Below are 24,658 nucleotides of genomic sequence, written 5' to 3'. Positions count from 1 at the left end.
ATATCTCCTCTTGGGGAGAGTTTAGAACCTAGAATCTAGATGGAAGGAAAGGTTCAGAGGGATGTGGCCCAAATACAGGCAAATGGGACTAGTTTAGTTTGGGTTAACTAATCAGCATGGGAAGAGTTGGACCGAAGGGCCTGTGTCTGTGCTGTATGCCTCTATGTCTTCAACCAAAGGTTACTGTTTGACAATCAGAGGTCACTCATTTAAAATACAGATGAGGACAATGTTTTTTTCTCTCTTACAAAGTTGTGAGTTCTTCCTGACAAGGTGATGGAAATAGAGTTGCTTGAATATTCTTATGGTTGACATAGATAGAATCTTGTTAAAGCAAATGGGTTAAAGGTCATGGATGTAGGTGGGAGTGTGGATTTGAGATTATAATCAGATCAGCAATGAGAGAACAGGCTTGAGGGGCTGAATGGCCTGCTGTTTCCTCCTAATTTGTATGTGCGTATGTAAGTTGACTGCCACATTTTCCACTTTGCAACAATTGGTGCAAAACAGGTGTCTGATTGACTGTTCAGAATTGGGCGAAAGGTGCCATACAAATGCAAGTGCTGTCTTTCGACTGTCTCACCTCTCTTGAGTTCCATTGGAGCCCAGTTTCTCGTTCCTCGAACAGAAGTCCGGTGAATTCTGCAGGTATACCAGCTCACTCTCGCGGATGGGCCTGACGTCAATGTCCTTGGGGACCAGCTGTTTGCGGGTGCCCACTGGGCGATGGACCACCCTGGTGGCAGACAGGTACTTCAGCTTAAGGTCCTGGGCAATGCTGCTGAGCTCCTGCAGCCCCTTCCAGCACGTCTTCACCGAGCATGAGCCTGAGACTCCGTGACACTTGCACTTTATCTCCAGGGATGCCTTCAGGGCCTGAAAGATGCACAACTGTGTCAGCCAAAGCTCAGTCAGGCTCACACACTCACCACTCTCATCCTGAGTTCAAATCCCACTCCATACACTCTTGAGCAAAAGATCATAGAATCATAGAATCCCTACAGTGTGGAAACAGGCCATTCAGCCCAACATGTCCCCACCAACCTTCTGAAGAGTAACTCATCCAGACCCATTCCCCTACATTTCTACTGATTAATGCACCTAACCTACACATCCCTGAACACTATGGACAATTTAGCACAGCCAGTTCACCTAACCTGCACACCTTTGGGTTGTAGGAGGAAACCCACACAGACACGGGGGGGAATGTGAAAACTCCACACAGACAGTTACCTAAGGCTGGAATCAAACCTGGGTCCCTGGCGCTATGAGGCTGCAGTGCTAACCACTGAGCCACTGTACCACCCCCACACAGTCACTGTTCCCCACACACTGTATTGTACTGAGGGAGTGTCTTACTCTGGGAGCTATTATTTTGCATATCACTGAGAAAAGTTTTGTCAAAGTTTTTTATCTTGGACTCATCAGGACCATTTGCAAGAATACCAGTGTAAAGGGGACCAACATTTTATATTCTTTGGTAGGAGAACCAGTCAGCATCACTGTACAACTTATAACATTCTACACTGGTATTCCTATGAAAAGGACATTCCCGATGACCAGGAAGTTCGGAACCAGGGGTCACAGTCTAAGGATATGGGATACACTGGTATTCCTATGAAAAGGATATTCCCGATGACCAGGAAGTTCGGAACCAGGGGTCACAGTCTAAGGATATGGGATAAGTCTTCTAGGAATGACATGAGAAGGAAATGTCTTCACTCAGAGAGTGGGGAGCCTGGGGAATTCTCTACCACTGAAAGCAGTTGAGGCCAAAGCACTGAATGTTCTCAAGGAGGGGTTATAGAGTCATAGAGTCATAAGGTATAGAAACAGACCCTTCAATCCAACCAGTCCATGTCGAACATGTTCCCAAACTAAACAAGTGCCACCTGCCTGCCCTTGGCCCCAATCCCTCCAAACCTTTCCTGTTCATGTATCTATGTCTTTGCAATGTTGTAACAGTAACTGAATCCATCACTTCCTCTGGCAGTTCATTTCACACACAAACCACTCTCTATGTAAAAAAGTTGCCGCTCAAATCCTTTTATAAATTTTTCCCCTCTCACATTGAAAAATATGATGAGGAGGTGCCAGTGTTGGACTGGAGTGGACAAAGTTAAATATCACACAACCGACAGGTTTATTTGGAAGCACTAGCTTTTGGAGCGCTGCTCCTTCATCAGGTAGCTGGTGGGGCAGGATCATAGGACACAGAATTTATAGTAAAAGATCATAGTATCATACAACTGATATGATGTATTGAACAAACCTAGACTGCTGTTCAGTCTTTAATCACTTCGAATGGGGATGCAGGTTTCGATTAATTAACATATAAACCCTAGAACTTCTTTCAAGTCACTTTCTGGGTGAAGACATTTCCTGCTCATGTCAATCCTAAAAGACTTATCCCATATTAGTGATTTTTGAGAAGATTTGTAGCTCAAGTTGATGATAAGTCTGTAAGTTTGCTCGCTGAGCTCAAAGGTTTGTTTTCGGAAGTTTTGTCACTGTACTGGGTAACATCATCAGTGAGAGTCTCTGGTGAAGCACTGGTAGTATGGTCCACCTCTCTAATCATAGGTCTTGGTTTCTAAGGTGGGAGAAGTCGTTTCTGGTTCTTTTCTTCAAGGGAAGGTAGGTAGGATCTAAGTCGATGTGTTAATTGATGGATTTCTGGTCAGAATGCCATCCCTCTAAGAATTCTCGTGCGTGTCTTTGTTTCGCCTGTCCTAGTGGTGTCCTTCTTTGTCTGTATGTATAGAATCTAGTGATAGTGGGTCATGTCTTCTGGTGGCCCATTGGTGTTTGTGTATCCTGGTTCTTGAGTGCTGCAGTGTGACGTAGCTCTTGGATGCAGGCATTATTTCAAAGAGTTACATGACACTGCAGCACCCAAGAACTATAAAAAGCAGAAGTAAAACATCTACACAACGTTTTCAAGAAAAACAAGGACATAATAAACACAATCCACTGATTCCTCAGAAACAAACCCAAACAAGCAGACACAATGCAACCAAAACCTATAGCCACATTACCTTACATCAAAGACATATCAAAAATGACTCCAGATTACTCAGACCCCTTGGCATCATGGTAGCCCATGAACCTACCAACACATTGAAACAGTGACTAATGAACCTAAAGGATCCATTAGATACAACCAGCAAATCTAACACCATTTACAGGATACCATGCAAGAACTATAAAAAAACACTACAACGGACAAACTAGCAGGAAACTTGCCACCAGGACACACGAACACCAAATGGCCACCAGAAGACATGACCCACTAACACTAGATTCATAAATACAAACAAGGACACCACTTTGACTGGGACAACACACACATCCTGGGACCGGCGAAACAAAGACACACACTAGAATTCTTAGAGGTATGGCATTCTAACCAGAACTCCATCAATAAACACATCGATTTAGATCCTATCTACGTTCCCTTGAAAAAAAGAACCGGAAATGACATCACCCACCATAGAAACCAAGACCTGTAAATAGAGAGGCGGGACGTACCACCGGAGACTCTCGCTGATGATGTTACCTAATATGGTGACAAAACATCTGAAAACAAACCTTCCAGCTCAGCGAGCTAACTTACATACTTATCGCATATCCTTAGACTGTGACCCCTGGTTCCAAACATCCTGGTCATCAGCAATGACCTTTTCATAGGAATACCAGTGTAGAACATTGTAAATTATGAACTTTTTAAAGTTTATTCACAAGATGAGGACGCCACTGTCTTGGCCAGTATTTATTGTTCCTCCCTAACTGCCTAGGGGGCAATTAAGAATCAACCACACTGCTGTGGGTCTGGAGTTACACATAGGCCAGGCTAGATAAGGATGGCCGTTTCCTTGTCAAAAGAACATTAGTGAACCAGATGGGTTTTTCTAACAATCAACAATGGATTCCTGGTCATCACTGAGTCCATCATTAGACTCTTAATTCCAGATTTTTATTGAATTCAAATCTGCCATTGCAGGGTTCAAACTCAGGTCCCCAGAATATTACCTGGGTTTCTGGAGCTACAGCCCAGTGAGGATACCATTAGGCCATTACCTCCCTCGCTCTTACCATCCATGTCAAGAGAGATAAAGACATACTCCCATATGCCTTCTTAATGACTCCAGTTAAGGCAAACTGGGTCATCAAACTTAAAAAGAATGAACACTAGAAACTCATCAACCCAAACCCTTCAGTGTGGAAAATGTTACTGCCTGTGGGAGCTTCCTGATCACAAAATGGCTGCTGCGTGTTTCCTACGTTACAGGAGTGGCTGTATATCATAAAGGTTTCCATCGGCTGAGAAACACCTTGAAACATCCTGAGGTCAAGTGAAGCAAAAAAAAATTGGATATGTTTCCTTTGTAAAGTCTGACCGTAAAAGAATTCCCATGGACCCTTAGTAACATGAACTGGGAAGACCTGACGATACATCTGGAATTTGACGTATGGCACCAAAGGAAGAGTTGGTGGTGAAGTGGTAATATTATTTGACCTCGTAAGGCACTGGTTCAAATCCCACGGCAGTCACTGCTAGAATTTAAATTCAATTAATAAAGTGACCATAAAACTATCATTCACTCTTACCCATCTGGTCTGCTGTTGTTCTTTAGGGAATGAAATCTATGGTTTGAACCTACTCTGACTTGCATGTGACTCCAAACCCACAGTAATTGACTCAAGTATTCAGATTAAAGGGCAATTGAGAATGGATATAAATGTTGGCCCAGCCAATGACATCCACATCCTATGAATGAATAAAAAAAATTAATAAGGTCACCATGAAACTCATTCATCCAGTAATGGTCTTTAGTGAAACAAATCTACTATTTGTACCTGGGAAAAAGTGAGGACTGCAGATGCTGGAGATCAGAGTCAAGAGTGTGGTGCTGGAAAAGCACAGCAGGTCAGGCAGCATCCGAGGAGCAGCGGAATCAATGTTTTGTTCATAAGCCCTTCATCAAGAATTCTGTTTGTATCTAGTCTGATTTGTATGTGATTCCAGACCCACAGCAATGTGGAATGGTCTAGTGAGCCTTTAGGTTCAAAGGCAATTAGAAATGGTCAATAAATACTGGCCATATCCCAGTATAAATATAAACATAATTGGTCTTGCTTGCCATTTTTATCTGGGCCCTTCATAAACCAGGATTTAGATTTTGCTATTGTAGTGTAATGGCAGCTCAGTTGGCACTAGAAACTAGACCTGGACTAATAGCCCAGATTAATTTAAATCTCCCAACTTTGCAGTTTGAAATTTTGAAATCAGTTTTAAAAAATGGAAGGAGATCTGACTTTTATGCTGTAATATAATAGGTTACATCTGACAATGTGATATCCTAATGAGAGACAGTATGCACCGTCATAGGAAGTGATGCAATGTCACATGATCTAGCTGTCTTTTGCAGCTTAGTGTCAAGATGAAGTCACAGTATGATGTTTGTTAAATAAATAAAATTAATGTTATCCTTACCTCAGCAGACTCTGTAAATACTCTTTTAGCAGCACACCAGACCAAGGGTATTATCACAGAATCACAGAATTGTAACAGTACAGTGGGAGGCCATTTGGCCCATCATGCTTGCACTGGTTCTTTTATTTAGCACCATTCGCCTGCCTTTTCCCCACATCCCTGTACCAAATAACCATCCAATGCCCCTCTTAAATGCCTCAATTGATCCACCCTCCACCACATTTTCAGGCAGCACATTCCAGATCCTAACTACTTGCTGTGTGAAAAAGTTTTATCTCACAACACGCTTGCTTCTTTTGCACTAACTCCCTACCCTCTCATTATTTTCACTTTTGCAAGCAGGAACAGTTTCTCCCTATCTACTCAATCTAACCTGTTCATGATTTTGAAAACCTCTATCTAATCTCCTCGGTATTCCTCTCTCCAAGAGCACAGTCCCAACTACTTCTATCTATCCTTGTCACTGAAGTTTCTCATCCCTGGGACCATTCTTCTACATTGCTTCTGCACTCCCTCCGATGCAATTATACACACCTTCTTTGGACTTGCTATGTCTTCAGTTCTAGAGCATCATGAACGACAATTATAGTATAGAACAGCATGTTAATAGACTCTCCACCATCTGGTCTCAGTACTCCACCCAAGTGTGCCTTCATCGGAGCTTCCTTTGTCTCCCATGTACTTGGATGGCCTGGTAAGGCGTTCAGTCAGGGCAAGGCAAGTAAGGAACAGGCCATAAATGCCTTTTGAAATCAGTGAAGACCTACTTCATTTTCGTAAACACAAAAGCCCAAATAAAGCATTGCTACGCTAACCGCATACGCCAAGAATGAAGTGACCTAGCCGAGATCTTTAAAATTGTGACAGGTTTGGTCAATTGTAAAGGGAGAGAGAGAGAGGGACAGAATCAGAGCAAAATAAGATGGTCACTGAAAGATGCAGAGGCTGTCCGTGTGTATAAGTTGCAGAAAACGAGTAGGCAGGTCCAGCAGGTAATCAGAAGGGTAAATGGAACTTATTGCTAAATGAATAGAGTATAAAAGTAAGGAAGTGTTGCTGCAAATGCACAACACACAAGTGAGATTGCACTGGGAGGACTGTGTACAATTTTAATCTCCTGCATTGGGGAAGGTTTGCGAGATTGATTCCAGAAATGAGGGGTTTGCCTTGTGAGGAGATAGTGAGCACTTTAGGTCTATACCTCCATTCAGAAGAATGAGAGGAGATCTAACTGAGGTAATCTAACTAAATGCTAAAGGGATTGACAAAGTACACACAGCGAGGATGTTTCCTTATATGGGGTAATCCAGAACGAAACATCATGGTTTTAGGATAACGGTAGCAGAATTAAAACCGAGATGAGGAGAAATTACTTCTTTCAAAAGGGTCAAGAATCTGTGGCATTCACTGTCCCAGGGTACAGTGGACATGAGGATGCTAAATAAAATTAAGGATTTTTAACTAGCAATGGATTAAAGGGTTCGGGGGAGGGGGGGTGGACAGGAAAGTGGAGTTCAGGCTGAGATGGGATCAGCCATGATCATAATGAATGGTGGAGCCAACTGGAGGGGCTGAATGGCCTACTCCTGCTCCTGGTTCATACGAGTAATCCGATAGGGAATTCTGAGGAAATGACTTCAGCCACAGAGTAATGGAGGGTTATTCTGACAGGTTTGGACCAGCATAGATAAGCGAATGGATTTGTAACCTGATTGGGCCGAATGGCCTGTTTCTATGCTGTGTATCCAATAAAGTAAGTTCAGAACCAGTGCCAGCCTGATGGATGGTACGCTGTAATTGAGAGAGTCCTGTAGTATTTCAGCTTCTAATGCTGAAATTGGACGCTGCCTGACCTTTTCCAGCACCACTCTAATCCAGACTCTGATTTCCAGCATCTGCAGTCCTCACTTTTGCCTAGTACTTTTGCCTTGCTTACCTGGCGCCCAACCTCACTGTTGTGCAGGTTCATCAGCTTGTTCGCTTGCGATCCGGACTTCTTCATCTTCATCGGTGAATCGGAGAACTTGGATCCCAGCACTATCCCGTAATTCAGATTGTCATTGCAGCCACCCCATCGGAACCCCGGCCCGGGAGCCTCAGAGGCTAGCGGTCCACAGGAGCAGCCAGGAAGGTCTCCTGTGGTGCAGGCCCTGGCTATGGTATGGCTGATAGCAGCAGCGGAGAGCGCGTAGACAAAGGCGGACTCTCTGGTACCTGGAACAAGAAGCGAGTGGTACAGCATCAAACTCACTGCCCGCAAAAGGGAGATGATACTGCCTGGGATCATCCTTAGGGAATGCCACAACATCAACAACAATGAAGTGCATTTATAAAGCACTCTTTGCACCAGTGAAAAATCCCAAGGCACCTCACAGGAGCATTGTCAAACACGACTTGGTGCTGAGCCACATAAGGAGATGTGGGGACATGGTGATGACTGGCACAGTTGAACCAGCAATCATTTGGGATGAATGAACAGATGAGAGGGTGTGGCTGATTAATTGGCTGTGATAAGGTGAAGGTCTTTGCCCTGTGTTGAGGGGAGAGCGGGAAGCTCCGGGGAGCTGGATAAAGTAGCCATCAACAGGCCATGCCACGGAGCAAGCTGCCCTCACCCACAGCTACATCAGACCCGGCCGTTCTTGTTGAGTGAGCAAACCATGTCTGCCAACACCCCGATGCACCGAGAGACACAAGAGAGAGGTAGGCACTGCAGGGGCCCCCTCCAACACCATCTTGTCTTAACACCTCCCTCTCTCCTTCCCCTTCCTTCCTGTATTTAATATGGTTGCACTGCCTCTAATGGACAGTGCTTGTAATTTGTTACTCATTAATGGGGTAATTGGATAACTCAGTGGTGGGCTTTTAAACAAAGAAAGGCTGTGGGTCTTCCATTAACTAGAGAGCAGTGGCGACAGAGTCATTGGATATTTTTGTGGCACAGATTGGTAGACTCTTGATTAGCAGGAGAGTGAGTATCTATCAGGGGTAGGCAACACAATCAGATGAATCAGAATTTTGTGGAATGGTACAGCAGGCTAGATGTGGCTGAATGGCCTACTCATGCTCCAGCATAATGGATGAGGAGGTCAACAGGTGGATGAGCAGATTTGGGTGTGTGGAGAGGTGAATGGTTGATAGTTAGATTTATGTATGGGGGGAGGTGGAGAATGGTTGGGGTGGTGGATGGGGGAGGTGAGGGAGTGTTGCGGTTATGGATGGGGGAGGAGGAGGATGGTTAGGGTTATGGATCAGGGGAGGTGAGGATAGTTGGGGTTATGGATAGGGAGAGGAAAAGGATGGTTGTGGTTATGAATGGGGAGGTGGAGGATGGTTGGGGTTATGGATGGGGAGAGGTGAAGGATATTCCGGGTTATGGATGGGGGGAGGTTGAAGAATGAATGGAGTAATCTGTGCATATTACTTCAAATCAAAACTGGGAAAATATATCAAAAAGCTGCACTTACATTACTGAGGAAGAGTTTTGTTAGTCATAAATCTTCATGCAAAAGGACAGTTTTCCGATGGAAAGTGCCTGGAACATTCTGCCAGGGGAAGGTGTTTGAAGCAGATACAGTAATAATGTTTCAGGGTCATTTAGATAGACACATGAACAGATAGAGGATGGAGGGATGTGGACCATGTGCACACAGATAAGATTAGTTTAACATCATGGTTGGCACAGGCAAAATGGGCCAATGGGCCTGTTCCTGTACCTGCATTGTGCTGTGCTCTACAACATGTTAGAATGCCTGAACCTTTTGCCTGCAGAGGACATACCTCTCTGCAGGAATATCTGTGATGTTTGAGCCAGTGTAACGGAGCTGTGTTGTGAGTGTGACTGATGACCTTAAGTTGTTATAAGCTACACAAACCAATCCTTTTTGACGTTAATATTCAAGCTGTGTATTTGATGATTTACCTCTCTCCAGGTCTGGTGAGAAGTAGGGAGCCAGTTCGATTGAAGAGCAGTTCCACCTCATGTCAGAAAAGGTTTTCTGGCAGGTTTTCTTGACCTCCCGGGCTGTCTGGATGATGCTCTGCATGAGCTCCAGGTTACTCCGGCAGAGCTGCTGCTGAGCTGAGACCAGCCCTTCCAGGTGCTTGCAGTTCTGGGTCTGGTTGAGGGCCATTCCTGGGTCAGTCCTGGCCAGAGCACTGGACAGAAGAGATGGACAAAGGGTCAGCTGTTTCCAAACCTGCTCCTGTGAGAGACATTGTTGTTCAGGTCTAATAGAGTGTACATCCAACCATTAGTTTAATATGATAACCACTAATAAATCCAGTACAGAATTAACTTCTTTCTCCAGAGAACAGTGAGAATATGAACTCACTATCAAAAGGAATAGTAAGAAAATAAGAAATATGAACAAGTGTAGGCCATTCCACTCCTCAAGTTACATTTGACCTGCCCCAGACATCAACTGCTTGATGATGATTCGAGGTCTGTCCCTGTGAAGCCAGTTGGGAGCTGTCACTATTCCCAACTCCTCTTTCATACCAGCTCCTCAATTCCCTCAACTCCTCAGTATTTCAAAAATCTATTGCCCTCCTCTTTAAACAGTGATCAAGTCTTCTCAATTCTCTGGGGTCAAGAGTTCCACGGCATTCACAATCTCTGGGAGAAGAAATTTATTCACCTTTCAGTTTTAATTAAGTGTCCCCTTATTCTACAACTGTGTCCCTTATTCAAAACTCGCCCACGAGTGGGAACATCTACTGTACCCTGTCAAGGAAACGTGTATGTTTTAAGAAAGTCACTCCACATTCTTCAAAACTCTAAAGGATAATGGCTGAAACTTCAACTTTTCTTGATAAATCAAACCTTCTTCCCGGGAATCTGCCTATTCAACTTCTTCTGACTAGCATCCAATGCCAGTGTATCCTTTCTTAAACACAGGAATCAAAACTATGCACTGTACTCAGGTGCTGCCTCACCAACACCCTGCCCCTACCAATACAACTGGTGGAGCCTAAATTTATGTAATTAATTAATCTAGGATCTATAGGAACAGGAGTAGGCCAATCAGCCCCTTGAGCTTATTTCACATTCAATGTGATCATGACTGATCTGTGGCCTAACTCCAAATACCTGCCTTTGGACTGTATCCCTTAATATCTTTGTTGAATAAAAATTTATCTATCTCAAATTTAAAATTTACAACTAATGTATCATAAATATCGTTTGTGGTAGAGAGTTCCAAACCTCCCCAGCCCATTGTGTGTCGAAGTGCTTCCTAACATTTCTCCTGAACAGTCTGGCCCTAATTCCCAGACTATGTGCCTAGTTATAAACCAATGGAAATCGTTTATCTTTATCTACCCTGTCATTTCATATTAATATCTTGAAGACTTCGATCAGATTACCCCTTAACCTTCTAAATTGTGGAGAAAACACGTCTAATTTGTGTACTCTCCCCTCATAGCATAACTCCTGAAGTCCAGTTATCGTTGTACTCTGTCTGTACTTCCTCCAAGACCAGTCTATCATCCGTGCAGTGTGGTGCCCAAATCTCCTCTCAATATTCCAAGCAGGGTCTAACTATGGTTTTGTACAGCTCCAGCATAACTTCTGCATCCTTATACTCCAGTCATGTAGATATAAAGGTCAGCACTCCATTAGCTTTCTTTATTCTTTTCTGCATGTGTTTGTGACATTTTAATGATCTATGCATCTGAGACCCTAAATCTCTTTTGGACATCAACTTCATACCATCTAGAAACACCCAAACTATCCTTTCCTGGTCCAAATGGATAACCTCATACTTACTTGCATTGAATTTCATCTGCCACAGTTTTGCCTATTCACCTAGTCTATAACTATGTCTTTGTAATTTTATTCTGGATCAGTGGTGCTGGAAGAGCACAGCAATTCAGGCAGCATCCGATGAGCAGAAAAATCGACGTTGGAGAGATAAGCTAGAGGAGGGTGGGGGTGGGAGAAAGTAGCATAGAGTACAATAGGTGAGTGGGGGAGGAGATGAAGGTGATAGGTCAGGGAGGAGAGGGTGGAGTGGATTGGTGGAAAAGGAGCTAGGCAGGTCGGACAAGTCCGGACAAGTCAAGGGGACAGTGCGGAGCTGGAAGTTTGAAACTAGGATGAGGTGGGGGAAGGGGAAATGAGGAAACTGTTGAAGTCCACATTGATGCCCTGGGGTTGAAGTGTTCCGAGGCGGAAGATGAGGCGTTCTTCCTCCAGGCGTCTGGTGGTGAGGGTGTGGCAGTGGAGGAGGCCCAGGACCTCCATGTCCTCAGCAGAGTGGGAGGGGGAGTTGAAATGTTGGGCCACGGGGTGGTTTGGTTGATTGGTGCGGGTGTCTCGCACCAATGTTCCCTAAAGCGCTCTGCTAGGAAGCGCCCAGTCCACAATGTAGAGGAGACCGCATCGGGAGCAACGGATACAATAAATGATATTAGTGGATGTGCAGGTAAAACTTTGATGGATGTGGAAGGCTCCTTTAGGGCCTTGGATAGAGGTGAGGGAGGAGATGAGGGCACAGGTTTTACAGTTCCTGCGGTGGCAGAGGAAAGTGCAAGGATGGGAGGGTGGGTCGTTGGGGGGCGTAGACCTGACCAGGTAGTCACGGAGGGAACGGTCTTTGCGGAAGGCAGAAAGGGGTGGGAAGGGAAATATATCCCTGGTGGTGGGGTCTTTTTGGAGGTGGCGGAAATGTCGGCGGATGATTTGGTTTATGCGAAGGTTGGTAGGGTGGAAGGTGAGCACCAGGGGCGTTCTGTTCTTGTTACGGTTGGAGGGGTGGGGTCTGAGGGCGGAGGTGTGGGATGTGGACGAGATGCGTTGGAGGGCATCTTTAACCACGTGGGAAGGGAAATTTCGGTCTCTAAAGAAGGAGGCCATCTGGTGTGTTCTAAGGTGGAACTGGTCCTCCTGGGAGCAGATACGGCGGAGGCGGAGGAATTGGGAATACGGGATGGCATTTTTGCAAGAGATAGGATGGGAAGAGGTGTAATCCAGGTAGCTGTGGGAGTCGGTGGGTTTGTAAAAATTGTCAGTGTCAAGTCGGTATTCACTAATGGAGCTGGAGAGGTCCAGGAATGGGAGGGAGGTGTCAGAGATGTTCCAGGTAAATTTAAGGTCAGGGTGGAATGTGTTGGTGAAGTTGATGAATTGCTCAACCTCCTCGCGGGACCATGAGGTGGCACCAATGCAGTCATCAATGTAGCGGAGGAAGAGGTGGGGAGTGGTGCCGGTGTAATTACGGAAGATCAACTGTTCTACGTAGCCAACAAAGAGACAGGCATAGCTGGGGCCCATACGTGTGCCCATGGCTACCCCTTTGGTCTGGAGGAAGTGGGAGGATTCAAAGGAGAAATTGTTAAGGGTGAGGACCAGTTCGGCCAAACGAATGAGAGTGTCGGTGGAAGGGTACTGTTGGGGATGTCTGGAGAGGAAAAAACGGAGGGCTTGGAGGCCCTGGTCATGGCGGATGGAGGTGTAGAGGGATTGGATATCCATGGTGAAGATGAGGCGTTGGGGGTCGGGGAAACGGAAGTCTTGGAGGAGGTGGAGGGCGTGGGTGGTGTCTCGAACGTATGTGGGGAGTTCCTGGACTAGGGGGGATAGGACAGTGTCGAGGTAGGTAGAGATGAGTTCAGTGGGGCAGGAGCATGCTGAGACAATGGGTCAGCCAGGGTGGTCAGGCTTGTGGATCTTGGGAAGGAGGTAGAATAGGGCAGTGCGGGGTTCCCGGACTATGAGGTTGGAAGCTGTGGGTGGGAGATCTCCTGAGGTGATGAGGTTCTGTATGGTCTGGGAGATGATGGTTTGGTGATGGGGGGTGGGGTCATGGTCGAGGGGGCAGTAGGAAGAGGTCTCCTCGAGTTGGCGTTTGGCTTCAGCGGTGTAGAGGTCAGTGCGCCAGACTACCACTGCGCCCCCTTTATCCGCTGGCTTGATGGTGAGGTTGGGATTAGAGCAGAGGGATTGGAGGGCTGCGCGTTGAGGGTGAGAGGTTGGAGTGGGGGAGGGAGGTAGACAGGTTGAGGCGGTTAATGTCCCGGCGGCAGTTGGAAATGAAGAGGTCGAGGGCAGGTAATAGGCCAGCGCGGGGTGTCCAGGTGGATGCAGTGTGTTGGAGGTGGGCAAAGGGGTCCTCGGAATGTGGGCGGGGGTCCTGATTGTGAAAGTAAGCTCGGAGGCGGAGGCGACGGAAGAAGTGTTCGATGTCACGGCGTGTATTAAATTAATTGATGCGTGGACGGAGGGGGATGAAGGTGAGTCTTCATTGATACGTGGACGGACTTGTCCGGACTTGTCCGACCTGCCTAGCTCCTTTTCCACCTATCCACTCCACCCTCTCCTCCCTGACCTATCACCTTCATCCCCTCCCCCACTCACCTATTGTACTCTATGCTACTTTCTCCCCACACCCACCCTCCTCTAGCTTATCTCTCCATGCTTCAGGCTCTCTGCCTTTATTCCTGATGAAGGGCTTTTGCCCGAAACGTCGATTTTGCTGCTCGTCGGATGCTGCCTGAACTGCTGTGCTCTTCCAGCACCACTGATCCAGAATCTGGTTTCCAGCATCTGCAGTCATTGTTTTTACCCCTTTGTAATTTTATGCTATCCATCTACATTGTCTACAAAATTTTGTCTCATAGTAAATTTGAGTATATGACTGCCTATGCCATTATTCAAGTCATTAGTTTATAATGTGAATAACTGAGGCGCTAACATGGATCCTGATGGGACACCACTGGTCACCTACACATTATCCCTACTTTCTTCAATAAAATGAAGAACTACAGATGCTGAGAATCTGTTGCCTGCCACTGTAATTTCAGAAATTTGTCCTCAATTCCATGGGCCTTTACCTTAGTTAACAGTAATTGTGTCAAATGTTTCTTTAAACATCCTCTAGTGTTTTGCCCATTAACAGATTTTCCCAGCTTACCGTGGACAGTCTCTATCACATCTTATTAAAGTCGGCTAACTTTAATCTAAAACTCAGGTAGCTGATTTATACTTTTCGTTTTCAAAAGCTACATTGAACTCAATCATTTTATAATTGCTATTTGTTAAATGTTCACACACAATTGGATTACTAATTAAATGCAGCTCATTACTCATTACTAAATCTAAAATAGTTTGTCCCCTAGTTGCATCCAGGACATTTTGCTGTAGGTAACTATTTCAGATACCCTCCAGAAATTCACTCCCTTTCTGACAGGTGCGTGCCTGCCTCTCCCTATCTACGTTAAAATTAAAGTCTGTGGATGCCAGAAATTTGACATAAAAACAGAAAGTGCTAGAAATACTCATCAGCTTCTTGATTAGTCAGGGGATCAAGGATTACAGGGAGAGGTCGGGAGAATGGGGTTGATAAACATATACGCCATGATTGAATGTAGGAGCAGGCTCAATGGGCCCTATGGCCTAATTCTGCTCCAATATCATATAGTTTATCTGTGGAGAGAAGCAGAATGAACATTTCAATTACAATATGACGTTTCTTCAGAATTCCACACCTTCCCAAAAGTCCACCCTCAAACAATACCATGATAGAACCATGACCTTTGATTCATTCCATTGAATCATAGAATCCCGACAGTGAGGAAGCAGGCCATTTGGGGCCTGTCGAGTCCACACCAAACCCCCCCGCCGAAGAGCATCCCACCCAGACCCAGACCCCTATAACCCTGTATTTCCCATGGCTAACCCACCTAGCCTGCACATCCCTAGATTTCTTCGCATTCTGTGGGATTATGCTGTGCCCAAACTGGTTAAATGACAGTGGCAATCGTTGGTATCATCACACTTATTAAGGATGACTATTCCAGTCCCTGTTGTCAGGTGTTACTGACATGTACACGCAGGCTGGCCTATTCTCTACACTGTCAGACATCCACGTCCCGGCAACAATTGGCAATTGAGTTTTCCAATTAGTTCATTTGCTGTGAAACACTTTAGGTCATCTGGAGGATATGAAAGGTGCTGAATATATGCACCCTCACTCTCCTGTTCTTTATTTCCCCACTAAATGTTCTGGTGGCGACAATGGGAGATGATGGATGGAGAAGGAACAGTAAGTAAGGCACTATGAGAGAAGTTTAGCGTTTAATGTTGAATGGCAAGCTATGGGACATTGTAGAGATCCAAAGCTGCAGTCTCTAGGCAATGAAAGGTGCGGGTTATTGAACCTTGCCAGCTGTGCAGGGTAGTAACTGATTATGGATCCATTGGTAACATTCTCGCCTCACTCTGGAGGCCCTTGAACATCGGGCTGATACTTCAGAGTCAGTGCTGAGAGAGATGCTGCACTGTCAGAGGCACTACCATCAGCCTCTACCAGCTTTTTAACATGAAGGAGTTCTCCAGTATTTATCCTTCAAATGAGGCAACTAAAAATCTGACCAGCTGGTTCTGGTCATTCTGTGGGATCTTGCTGTGTGTGTGATTATGAACATTTCCTACCTTACACCAGTGACCACACTTTGAAAGTGATGAGCTCATCGTCAGGGTCACTGGCCTGTGAACTAAACAGACATCCCAGAACAAGTGCTTGCATAGCACACATGAAAGCTCCTTCAAACAAGGCGATTCCTTTATCTTAGCCTTCCGTCTCTTTGTGTGTGGACACTGACTAGTCCAGACCTGTCCAGCTATCACTCAGTATGAATGATAGCTTTGAAAATGAGATTTACTATGATGCAAATCAGGCTTCAAGCTCCAGGTAACTATGGACAGTGCCACTACCAACTGAAACACTGAACACAAGAACAGCAGGAGGCCTTTCAGCCCCTCCAAACTGTTCCACTATTCACGGCTCCATTTACCCTTTTGCACACCCCTCCACCTCACCCACATTCTCTTAATACCCCAGTTAACAAAGATTAGAACATAGAACAATACAGCACAGGAACAGGCCCTTGGGCCCTTGATGTTGTACCGATCATGATGCCAAATAATCGCTTCTGCCTGCCCATTGCCTATCTCCCTCCATTTCTTGCATATTCATGTGATTATCTAAAAGCCCCTTAAACGCCCCTAACATACCTGCCTCCACCACTACCCCTAGCAGCACGTTCCAGACCTCTACCACTCTCTGTGTAAAAAACCTGCCCCTGACATCTCCTTTGAACTTTCCCACTCTCACCTTAAATGCATGCCCCCTAGTTTTAGACATTTCAACTCTGGGAAAAAAGATTCTGACCCTTAATCCTATCTGCGCGTCTCATAATTTTACAGACTTCTACAAACTCTCTCCTCAGCTTCTGCCGCTCCAGAGAGAAAAACATTGATCAACTTAATTTTGAAAATGTACTTGATTCAGACTCTCTCTCCTGCCCTTTGTGTGTAGAATGTGCCTAAATTCACTCCTGTGAGGTAATGAACTTGGGAAGGGTTAACAAGGGAAGGAATGGCATGATAATTGGTATGACCCTGGAGGGTACTGAAGATTGCAGGGACCTTGGTGAACATTGCTAGAGATCCCTGAAGCTAGCACATGGTTAATGTTGTTCAGAAAGTACATGGTCTGCCTCTGAGATTTAGGAGATGCCCCTTACTCCGAGACTTCCCAAAGTATTTTCTCCATATCTACCCACAGCTGCTCGATGTTAACACCCTGCGTCAGTGCTGAATGCATTGAAGGCAACTACAATCCTTACAGACCCTCAGGGAGAGAGGGAAAACTGGTGGTGGTTTTGTTAAGGGTCACCACATCTCAGGCAAGGAGAGAGATTGAGAAGGAGAGTCCTTCATGGTCATCTCAGCTGGTGTAGGAGTTGAACCCGCAGTGTTGGTATTACACTGCATTGCAAACCTGCCAATTGAGCTAAACCAACTCCCACACTGTGCACTATAGCAAGCAGGGACCCTGTTGTGCTTTTGATAAGCCACTCTCCACCAGCTCAGATGCTAACAGACCCCAGTATCTGACCTCCAATCTTCATACAACTAGGGGAACAGAACTTTACAGCACAGTGAGGAGGCCATTTAGCCCAGAGGTGTAGCCCATTACTAGTTTTTGTTTGTTCCTATGGCGAGGGGAAGCAGCATTATGATGCCAGGGTGAACAATCCTTTCAATGCCATCGTCTGAGGCAGTGGTTGTGATGCCATTGGGCACCGATCTCCCAGGGCAGGAGTTCAGTATCTGGGTGATGGCCTCACTGGGAATGGCCACACTCCCAATGGGTGGATGGTAGTGGGTGACCCTTCACTTGCTCCTCCCTGTTAAAGTAGGTTTATCAACCTGGAAACGAACCCCATCCAGGTGGCAAGCTGTAGACCAGCCACCGGACTCCTAGTTCACCAGGTGAAAATACACCCATACAGTGGGTAACGCTTTCACCTTAGAGACAGGATCACGCCTGTTCAAGGCAACAGCAAGGTCTGCAGATACTGGAAGTCAGAGTTGACAGATGTGAGGCTGGAAGAGAGCACAGCAGGTCAGACAGCATCTAGGGGAGGGGGGCGCAGGAAAATCAACTTTCCAGGCCAAAACCCTAAGCAGTTCAACAGACATTCAGAATCTTGAGCCCGTGGTCCAGGCTGCCTCTCTAGTTCTTTGCCAAGGGCAAGTACTGCTATCGAAGGAAACTGCAGCCAATTTGCACTCACCAAGATCCCACAAAACCACAAAGTGTTAAATATTTAGTTTTATGTTATTTCAAGAGGTGCTGCTATCAAAAGCCAGCAATTGTTGTCCATCACCAATTACCCTTGAATTGAGACACTTTTTCGGGCGATTGTAGGTCTGTAGCCAATCAGGGAAGGTTCAAGCAAATTTCCTTAAAGGTCATTCGCTGAGGGGTGGGAGGGAGGGTGAGCTGTGAGAAGGATGATGGAGATGCTTCAGTGAGATTTGGACAGAGTGAGTAGGCAAGTGTACGGCAGATGAGCATAATGTGGATAAATTTGAGATTATCCATTTTGGCAGCATCTGAATAGCAATTTATTGGGAAAGGGGAAGGTGCAATAACACCTCCACATCCTTGTACACAAGTTGCTGGAAATCTTGCAGTAATTGTATAGGGCCCTGGTGAGATCATGCCTAGAATATTCTGCGCCATTTTGGACTCCTTTATCTGAAGAAGGATGCTCTGGTGATGGCAAATAAATTACCAGGCTAATTCTTGCGATGGCAGGATTGATGTACGAAGAGAGACGAGACCCATTAGGGTTATATTCACCGGAGTTCAAAAAAATGGCGAGAGGGAATCTGAAAGAAGCCCATAAAATTCTAACAGGACTAGACAGGATAAGCATAGAAAGCATGTCCCCAGTGACCTGGGAATCCAGAACCAAGGGTCACAGCATAACGATACGGGGTAGACCATTTCGGACTGAGATGAGGAGAAATGTCTTCACCCAGAGAGTGGGGAGCCTGGGGGATTCTCTATCACAAAAAGTGGTTAAGGCCAAAACACTGAATGTATTCAAGGAGGATTTAGAAATGGTTTTAAGGCTGAAGGGACCTATGTATATGGGAGAGAAAGCGGCGACAGGGAACTGAGCTGGATGGTCAGCCATGATCACACTGAATGGTAGAGTAGGCTTGAAGGGGCTGAATGGTCTTCTTCTGCTCCTAATTTCTATTTTAGTATTACTGAATCAAATGGGCTGTTACAACAAACAATAATAGTCCATGTTACAAGCTTTATAACAGCACATTTATTAACTGAAACCAAGTTCTACCGATGGCTTTGAATCCATTTCCCAGGGGAACAGGCCTGAACTGCTACTCCAGTGACAATACAATGACACCACTATCTCCCTGGCAAGCTAATAGGTGATCCATTTCCTCTTCAGTGTGCCAATGAAGGAATAGCTATGGTCCAGAATACAAAAGACAGCTTTTCACTTTGTACATAGGGTTACAGAAATCCTTTTGTGTCCACCCACCAGGGCAGAAAGGACCTTCAATTAACCCCACAGCCCAGTAATGAATTGGTCTCAGGCTATCTGATGTGTGAAACAAGGTGCAAATCCTTTTCTTGATAGTTCTCCACTTACAGAATGTAGCATTACACATCTCTGCCTCCCATCTCCTAACTCACCCAGTGTCCCAGCAGTCATATAGAAATAGGAGGCCATTCAGCCCTTCGGGTCTGTTCCATTGGTCAATGAGATCATGGCTGAACCTGCCGTGCAAGCCCCTCCCACCCTTTGTGTGGACACGTTCTTCCTAATACTTCTCCTAAACAGTCTGGCCCTAATTCTCAGACAATGCCCCCTCATTCTAGAATCCCCAGTCGATGGAAATTGTTTATCTTTATCTCCCCTGTCTTTTCCTGTTAATGTCTTGAAGACTTCAACCAGATCACTTCTCAACTTTACAAATTCTAGGAAAATCATAGAACAAAAACAGAAATTGCTGGAAAAGCTCAGCAGGTCTGGCAGAATCTGTGGAGAGAAATCAGAGTTAACATTTCAGGACTGGTGACCCTTCCTCAGAACCATATTGTTTAATCTCCCTGACACCTGAAGTCCAGCCCATCTTTATATTCTTTTAACTAAAGCCAATTAAATCAAATCAAGTCAAATTAAAAGATTATTGCATCTTAAAAGGATGTAATAGGGAAAAAAGAAAAAAAAGGTCAGAAGAAGAAAAAAAAGGAGTTAAAAAAAAAACAGGAGTGTCAGATGTCCTATTCACTCTGAGAGCTGACTCTGAGGGAGCTGGAGTCAGTGTCAAGGAGTGAAGGACTCTGCTCTTAAAAAAATAAAAAAATGTAATAAAAAGCAAATGTTCAATGAAAAATTAAAAATTAATTTAAAATGTTGTTTTCCTCCAGCCGGTGGTACCCATTGGCCACAGGAGGCCTCAAGCATTTTGGGACAAGCGTGGGTGTAACCACAGAAGATAACAGCCTTTGGTCAGGAGCAGTAGCAGACCCAGAAGGAGGTCCTCCAGTGTGATCATCTCCATATTTGGAGTGTAGCTAAAACACAGCCAAACATCAACAAGCAGATCCCTCAGCTAATTAGACAGGGGCTACAGTTGAGTACATCCAGTGTATACATGGAACTATGGATTCCTCAAACCCACAGAAACATTGACAGCCAAGGTTCCATAACCAGTTTAATCGCCTGTTTGCATAGGACTGTTGCATGTAACACCACCTTCCCCCCCACACCCTACCCCACCCCAAGCCAATGACATCGCCTACTCAGGATATTCTATTTTAAAATCAACCTGCCCAGATATGTTAATGACACACCCGCACAGCTGGTGGGACTTGATCCCAGGCCCTCTGGCTCAGAGATAGGGACACTACCACTGCTCCACAAGAGTCCACATGTGCTCAAAACACTTGCCTATGTCAAGAACCTGCACATGGAGTCCTTTAACATTGCAGGGAGGGAGCAGTGTTGCAGCTTCCACACAGTCCCAACTAACCAAGAAACTCTCCCACTCTTACCATTTGCCATGGGCGCCACAGTAGCTCAGTGGTTAGCACTGCTGCCTCACAGCACCAAGGACCTGGGATCAATTCCACCCTTGGGTGACTGCCTGTGTGGAGTTTGCACATTCTCCCCGTGTCTGCGTGGATTTCCTCTGGGTCCTCTCGCAGTCCAAACATGTGCAGGTCAGGATGGATTGGCTGTGCTAAATTGTCACTGTAGTTTCCAGGAATGTGCAGGCTATGTGGGATTATATAGATTAGGTGAGGGGGTGGGTCTGATCGGCAAGGTTCTCGATGGGAGACTGATTAGCAAGGTTAGATCTCACGGAATACAGGGAGAACTAGCCATTTGGGTACAGAACTGGCTCAAAGGTAGAAGACAGAGGGTGGTGGTGGAGGGTTGTTTTTCAGACTGGAGGCTTGTGACCAATGGAGTGCCACAAGGATCAGTGCTGGGTCCTCTACGTTTTGTCATTTACATAAATGATTTGGATGCGAGCATAAGAGGTACAGTTAGTAAGTTTGCAGATGACACCAAAATTGGAGGTGTAGTGGACAGTGAAGAGGGTTACCTCAGATTACAACAGGATCTTGACCAGATGGGCCAATGGGCTGAGAAGTGGCAGATGGAGTTCAATTCAGATAAAGGCGAGGTGCTGCATTTTGGGAAAGCAAATCTTAGCAGGACTTGTACACTTAATGGTAAGGTCCTAGGGAATGTTGCTGAACAAAGACACCTTTGGAGTGCAGGTTCATAGCTCCTTAAAAGTGGAGTCGCAGGTAGATGGGATAGTGAAGAAGACGTTTGGTATGCTTTCCTTTATTGGTCAGAGTATTGAGTACAGGAGTTGGGAGGTCATGTTACGGCTGTACAGGTCATTGGTTAGGCCACTGTTGGAATATTGCATGAAATTCTGGTCTCCTTCCTATCGGAAAGATGTTGTGAAACTTGAAAGGGTTCAGAAAAGATTTACAAGGATGTTGCCAGGGTTGGAGGATTTGAGCTATAGGGAGAGGCTGAATAGGCTGGGGCTGTTTTCCCTGGAGCGTTGGATGTTGAGGGGTGACCTTATAGAGGTTTACAAAATTATGAGGGGCATGGATAGGGTAAATAGGCAAAGTCTTTTCCCAGAACTAGAGGGCACAGGTTTAGGGTGAGAGGGGAAAGATATAAAAGGAACCTAAGGGGCAACTGTTTCATGCAGAGGGTGGTACGTGTATGGAATTAGCTGCCAGAGGAAGTGGTGGAGACTGGTACAATTGCAACATTTAAGAGGCATTTGGATGGGTATATGAATAGGAGGGGTTTGGAGGGATATGGGCTGGGTGCTGGCAGGTGGGACTACTTGGGATGGGATATCTGGTCGGCATGGACGGTTGGACTAAAGGGTCTGTTTCCATGCTGTACATCTCTATGACTCTGTGATAGGGATACTCTTTGGTGCAGACTTGCTGGGCTGAATGGCCTCTATCTGCACTGTAGGGGAATTTATAGGCATGGGCGCATCAGAAAAAATTTATAAATTGATGATCAACCTCTTGGTCACTTTACAATGTACCTGCCACGGTTGTCAAGTTCTAAGGTGGGCCTTGAACCTGGGATGTGCTAGCCCAGAGGTAGGTACACTACCCACTGTGCCACAGACCTCCTTCACCATGCCCAAGATCTTTACTTGATCAACACCCTCCATCAATTTATCTTTAACCTTAACAACAGAATAAACACATTTCTTTTGTTAGTAATGATACCTTTGAGAACCCAGTGCTCCCTCAGTAACTGCAGAAACTCAGTCCTGATAATCTCCCCAAGCACAGAGATGGGAGGGAGTGTTATAGCCAAGGTCATGCTCACACCTGCATCTAAAGTATATGGATGACTGGGGAAAGTGTCAATGTGCTGGGAATCACTGTGTGCTGTTTTCCAAACATGTTTAGATGGAGGAATTGTACTCCACTCTCTGTCTAGCTCTCAGGTATTGGCCAGATCCTGTTCACATACGCAAACCAGTTTTGAGGCTTTTTGTTTTTTTCTGAAATTCTACCCAGTGATTTATGCGACAGATGTCAAGTCATGTTGGGAACTAGGAAAAATAAAACTGCCTGTTGGAGAATATGGAAAAATATTCACCACTAGCTTTGAGGGAAGACAAAGTACTCCCTTGGACATTTCAATCATGCATTATATCACATCGACCTGTCTAAGTGCAAGTGTTGTTATTTAATTCACTCTATTCCTTCTCTGCGTCCCCCGTTCCTCCAGTATCCCCTCCTGTGGGCATTTGTCATGTCTGTCTACACAAGCTGGGCTGGTGCTCAACTTACTGTTAGTTTGTTTTAAAAATAAGGGAATGTCAGACTGTTATTTATTAAAGATGCTGTATAAATACAATTTATCACTTTATGTGTAATTCACTTGATCTTCATTTGCATTGATGGCGTTATCAGGAGTCTCAAGATTTTGGGTTCAAGTCCCAAAGTTGGCATTCCTGTGCAGTATTGAGGGACTGCAGTACCATTGAAGGTGCTATTTTTCAGGTGAGATATTAAATCAAGCCCAAATTGACCCTTACAGGTTGATGTAAACAATCTCATGGCACTATTTCAGAGAACAGCAGGGGAGTTATCCGTAGTTGTTCAGGCCAACATTCATCTCTCAATGTGAAAAAGGATCATAACTTGAGTACTTTAGAGATATTTCTTATTCTCACTTTGGACTTTTTAAACTCTGCATTCTCTTGCTAATCCATTTTTTTAAACTATTTCAATCCTGTAACAACACTAAGTTTGCAGTTTTTGAGAAGATTTGTAGCTCAGATAGAGTTTGAAGTTGATGCCGGAGTAGTCTGGTCATCATCTTTGAGATATCTTTGATGTATGGTAGTGTGGCTAGACTCTCTGGACATGTCTTCTTATTTGGCATCATAGTAGCCCACAAATCCACCAACATACTGAAACAGCTACTGATGAACCTAAAGGACCCTGTACCAGGAACCAGCTAAACAAATGTCATTTACAAAATACCCTGCAAGGACTGCAACAAACACTACATCTGACAGACAGGCAGGAAAATAGCCACCTGGATACATGAACACCAACTAGCCACCAAAAGACATGACCAGCTATCGCTAGTATCCTTATACACAGACAAAGAAGGACACCACTTCAACTGGGACAACACATCCATCCTAGGACAGGCTAAACAGAGACATGCACGGGAATTCCTAGAGAGTTGGCTTTCAAACCAGAACTCCATCAATAAACACTTCAATGTGGACCCCATTTACCAACCCCTGAGATAAAGAACCGGGAATTATATTCCCCACCTTAACAGATCAAGACACAAATAGAAAGTGGGACATAACACCAGCGCTTCACCGAAGGCTCACTGATGGTGTTAACCTTGCACCGTGAGGAAATGTCTGAGAACAAACCTACCAGCTCAGCGAGCAAACTTACAACCTGAACACTTAAGGTATCTGTACCTGGGTACCCAGTACCTAAGATGCCATTGAGGGGTGACAATCAAGTGCATGTGACAATAAAGGCAACTCTAATTCAATTAACATCATAACATCTTTCCAAAAATGTGCAGGTTAGGTGGATTGGCCACGCCATTAAAAGAGACCTAACGGGCAACTTTTTCACAAAGAGAGTTGTGCGTGTATGGAATGAGCTGCCAGAGGAAGTGGTAGAGGCTGGTACAATTACAGCATTTAAAAGGCATCTGGATGGACATATGAATAGGAAGGGTTTAGAGGGATATGGGCCAAGTGCTAGCAAATGGGAC

General features: G+C 45.2%; 1 protein-coding gene across 1 annotated transcript in view; it reads right to left on the bottom strand.

The window, feature by feature from the left end:
* The window catches only part of wnt11 (wingless-type MMTV integration site family, member 11), a 92,176-nt gene that overhangs the window by 35,200 nt on the left and 32,318 nt on the right, over positions 1-24,658 (bottom strand). Inside the window, exons 3-5 of the mRNA XM_043692808.2 lie at positions 9,420-9,655; positions 7,434-7,711; positions 584-876 (exon numbers count right to left, since the gene is read on the bottom strand). Of these exons, the coding sequence (XP_043548743.1) occupies positions 584-876; positions 7,434-7,711; positions 9,420-9,655 (807 nt within the window). The remainder of the gene's footprint in view (positions 1-583; positions 877-7,433; positions 7,712-9,419; positions 9,656-24,658) is intronic.

The sequence above is a fragment of the Chiloscyllium plagiosum genome, unplaced genomic scaffold (genome assembly GCF_037043375.1).
Source record: "Chiloscyllium plagiosum isolate Xiang-an unplaced genomic scaffold, Cpla_swu_hap1 HiC_scaffold_6, whole genome shotgun sequence".
NCBI classification, from domain to species: Eukaryota; Metazoa; Chordata; class Chondrichthyes; order Orectolobiformes; family Hemiscylliidae; genus Chiloscyllium; species Chiloscyllium plagiosum.
This window is presented reverse-complemented; position numbering and strand designations above follow the sequence as displayed.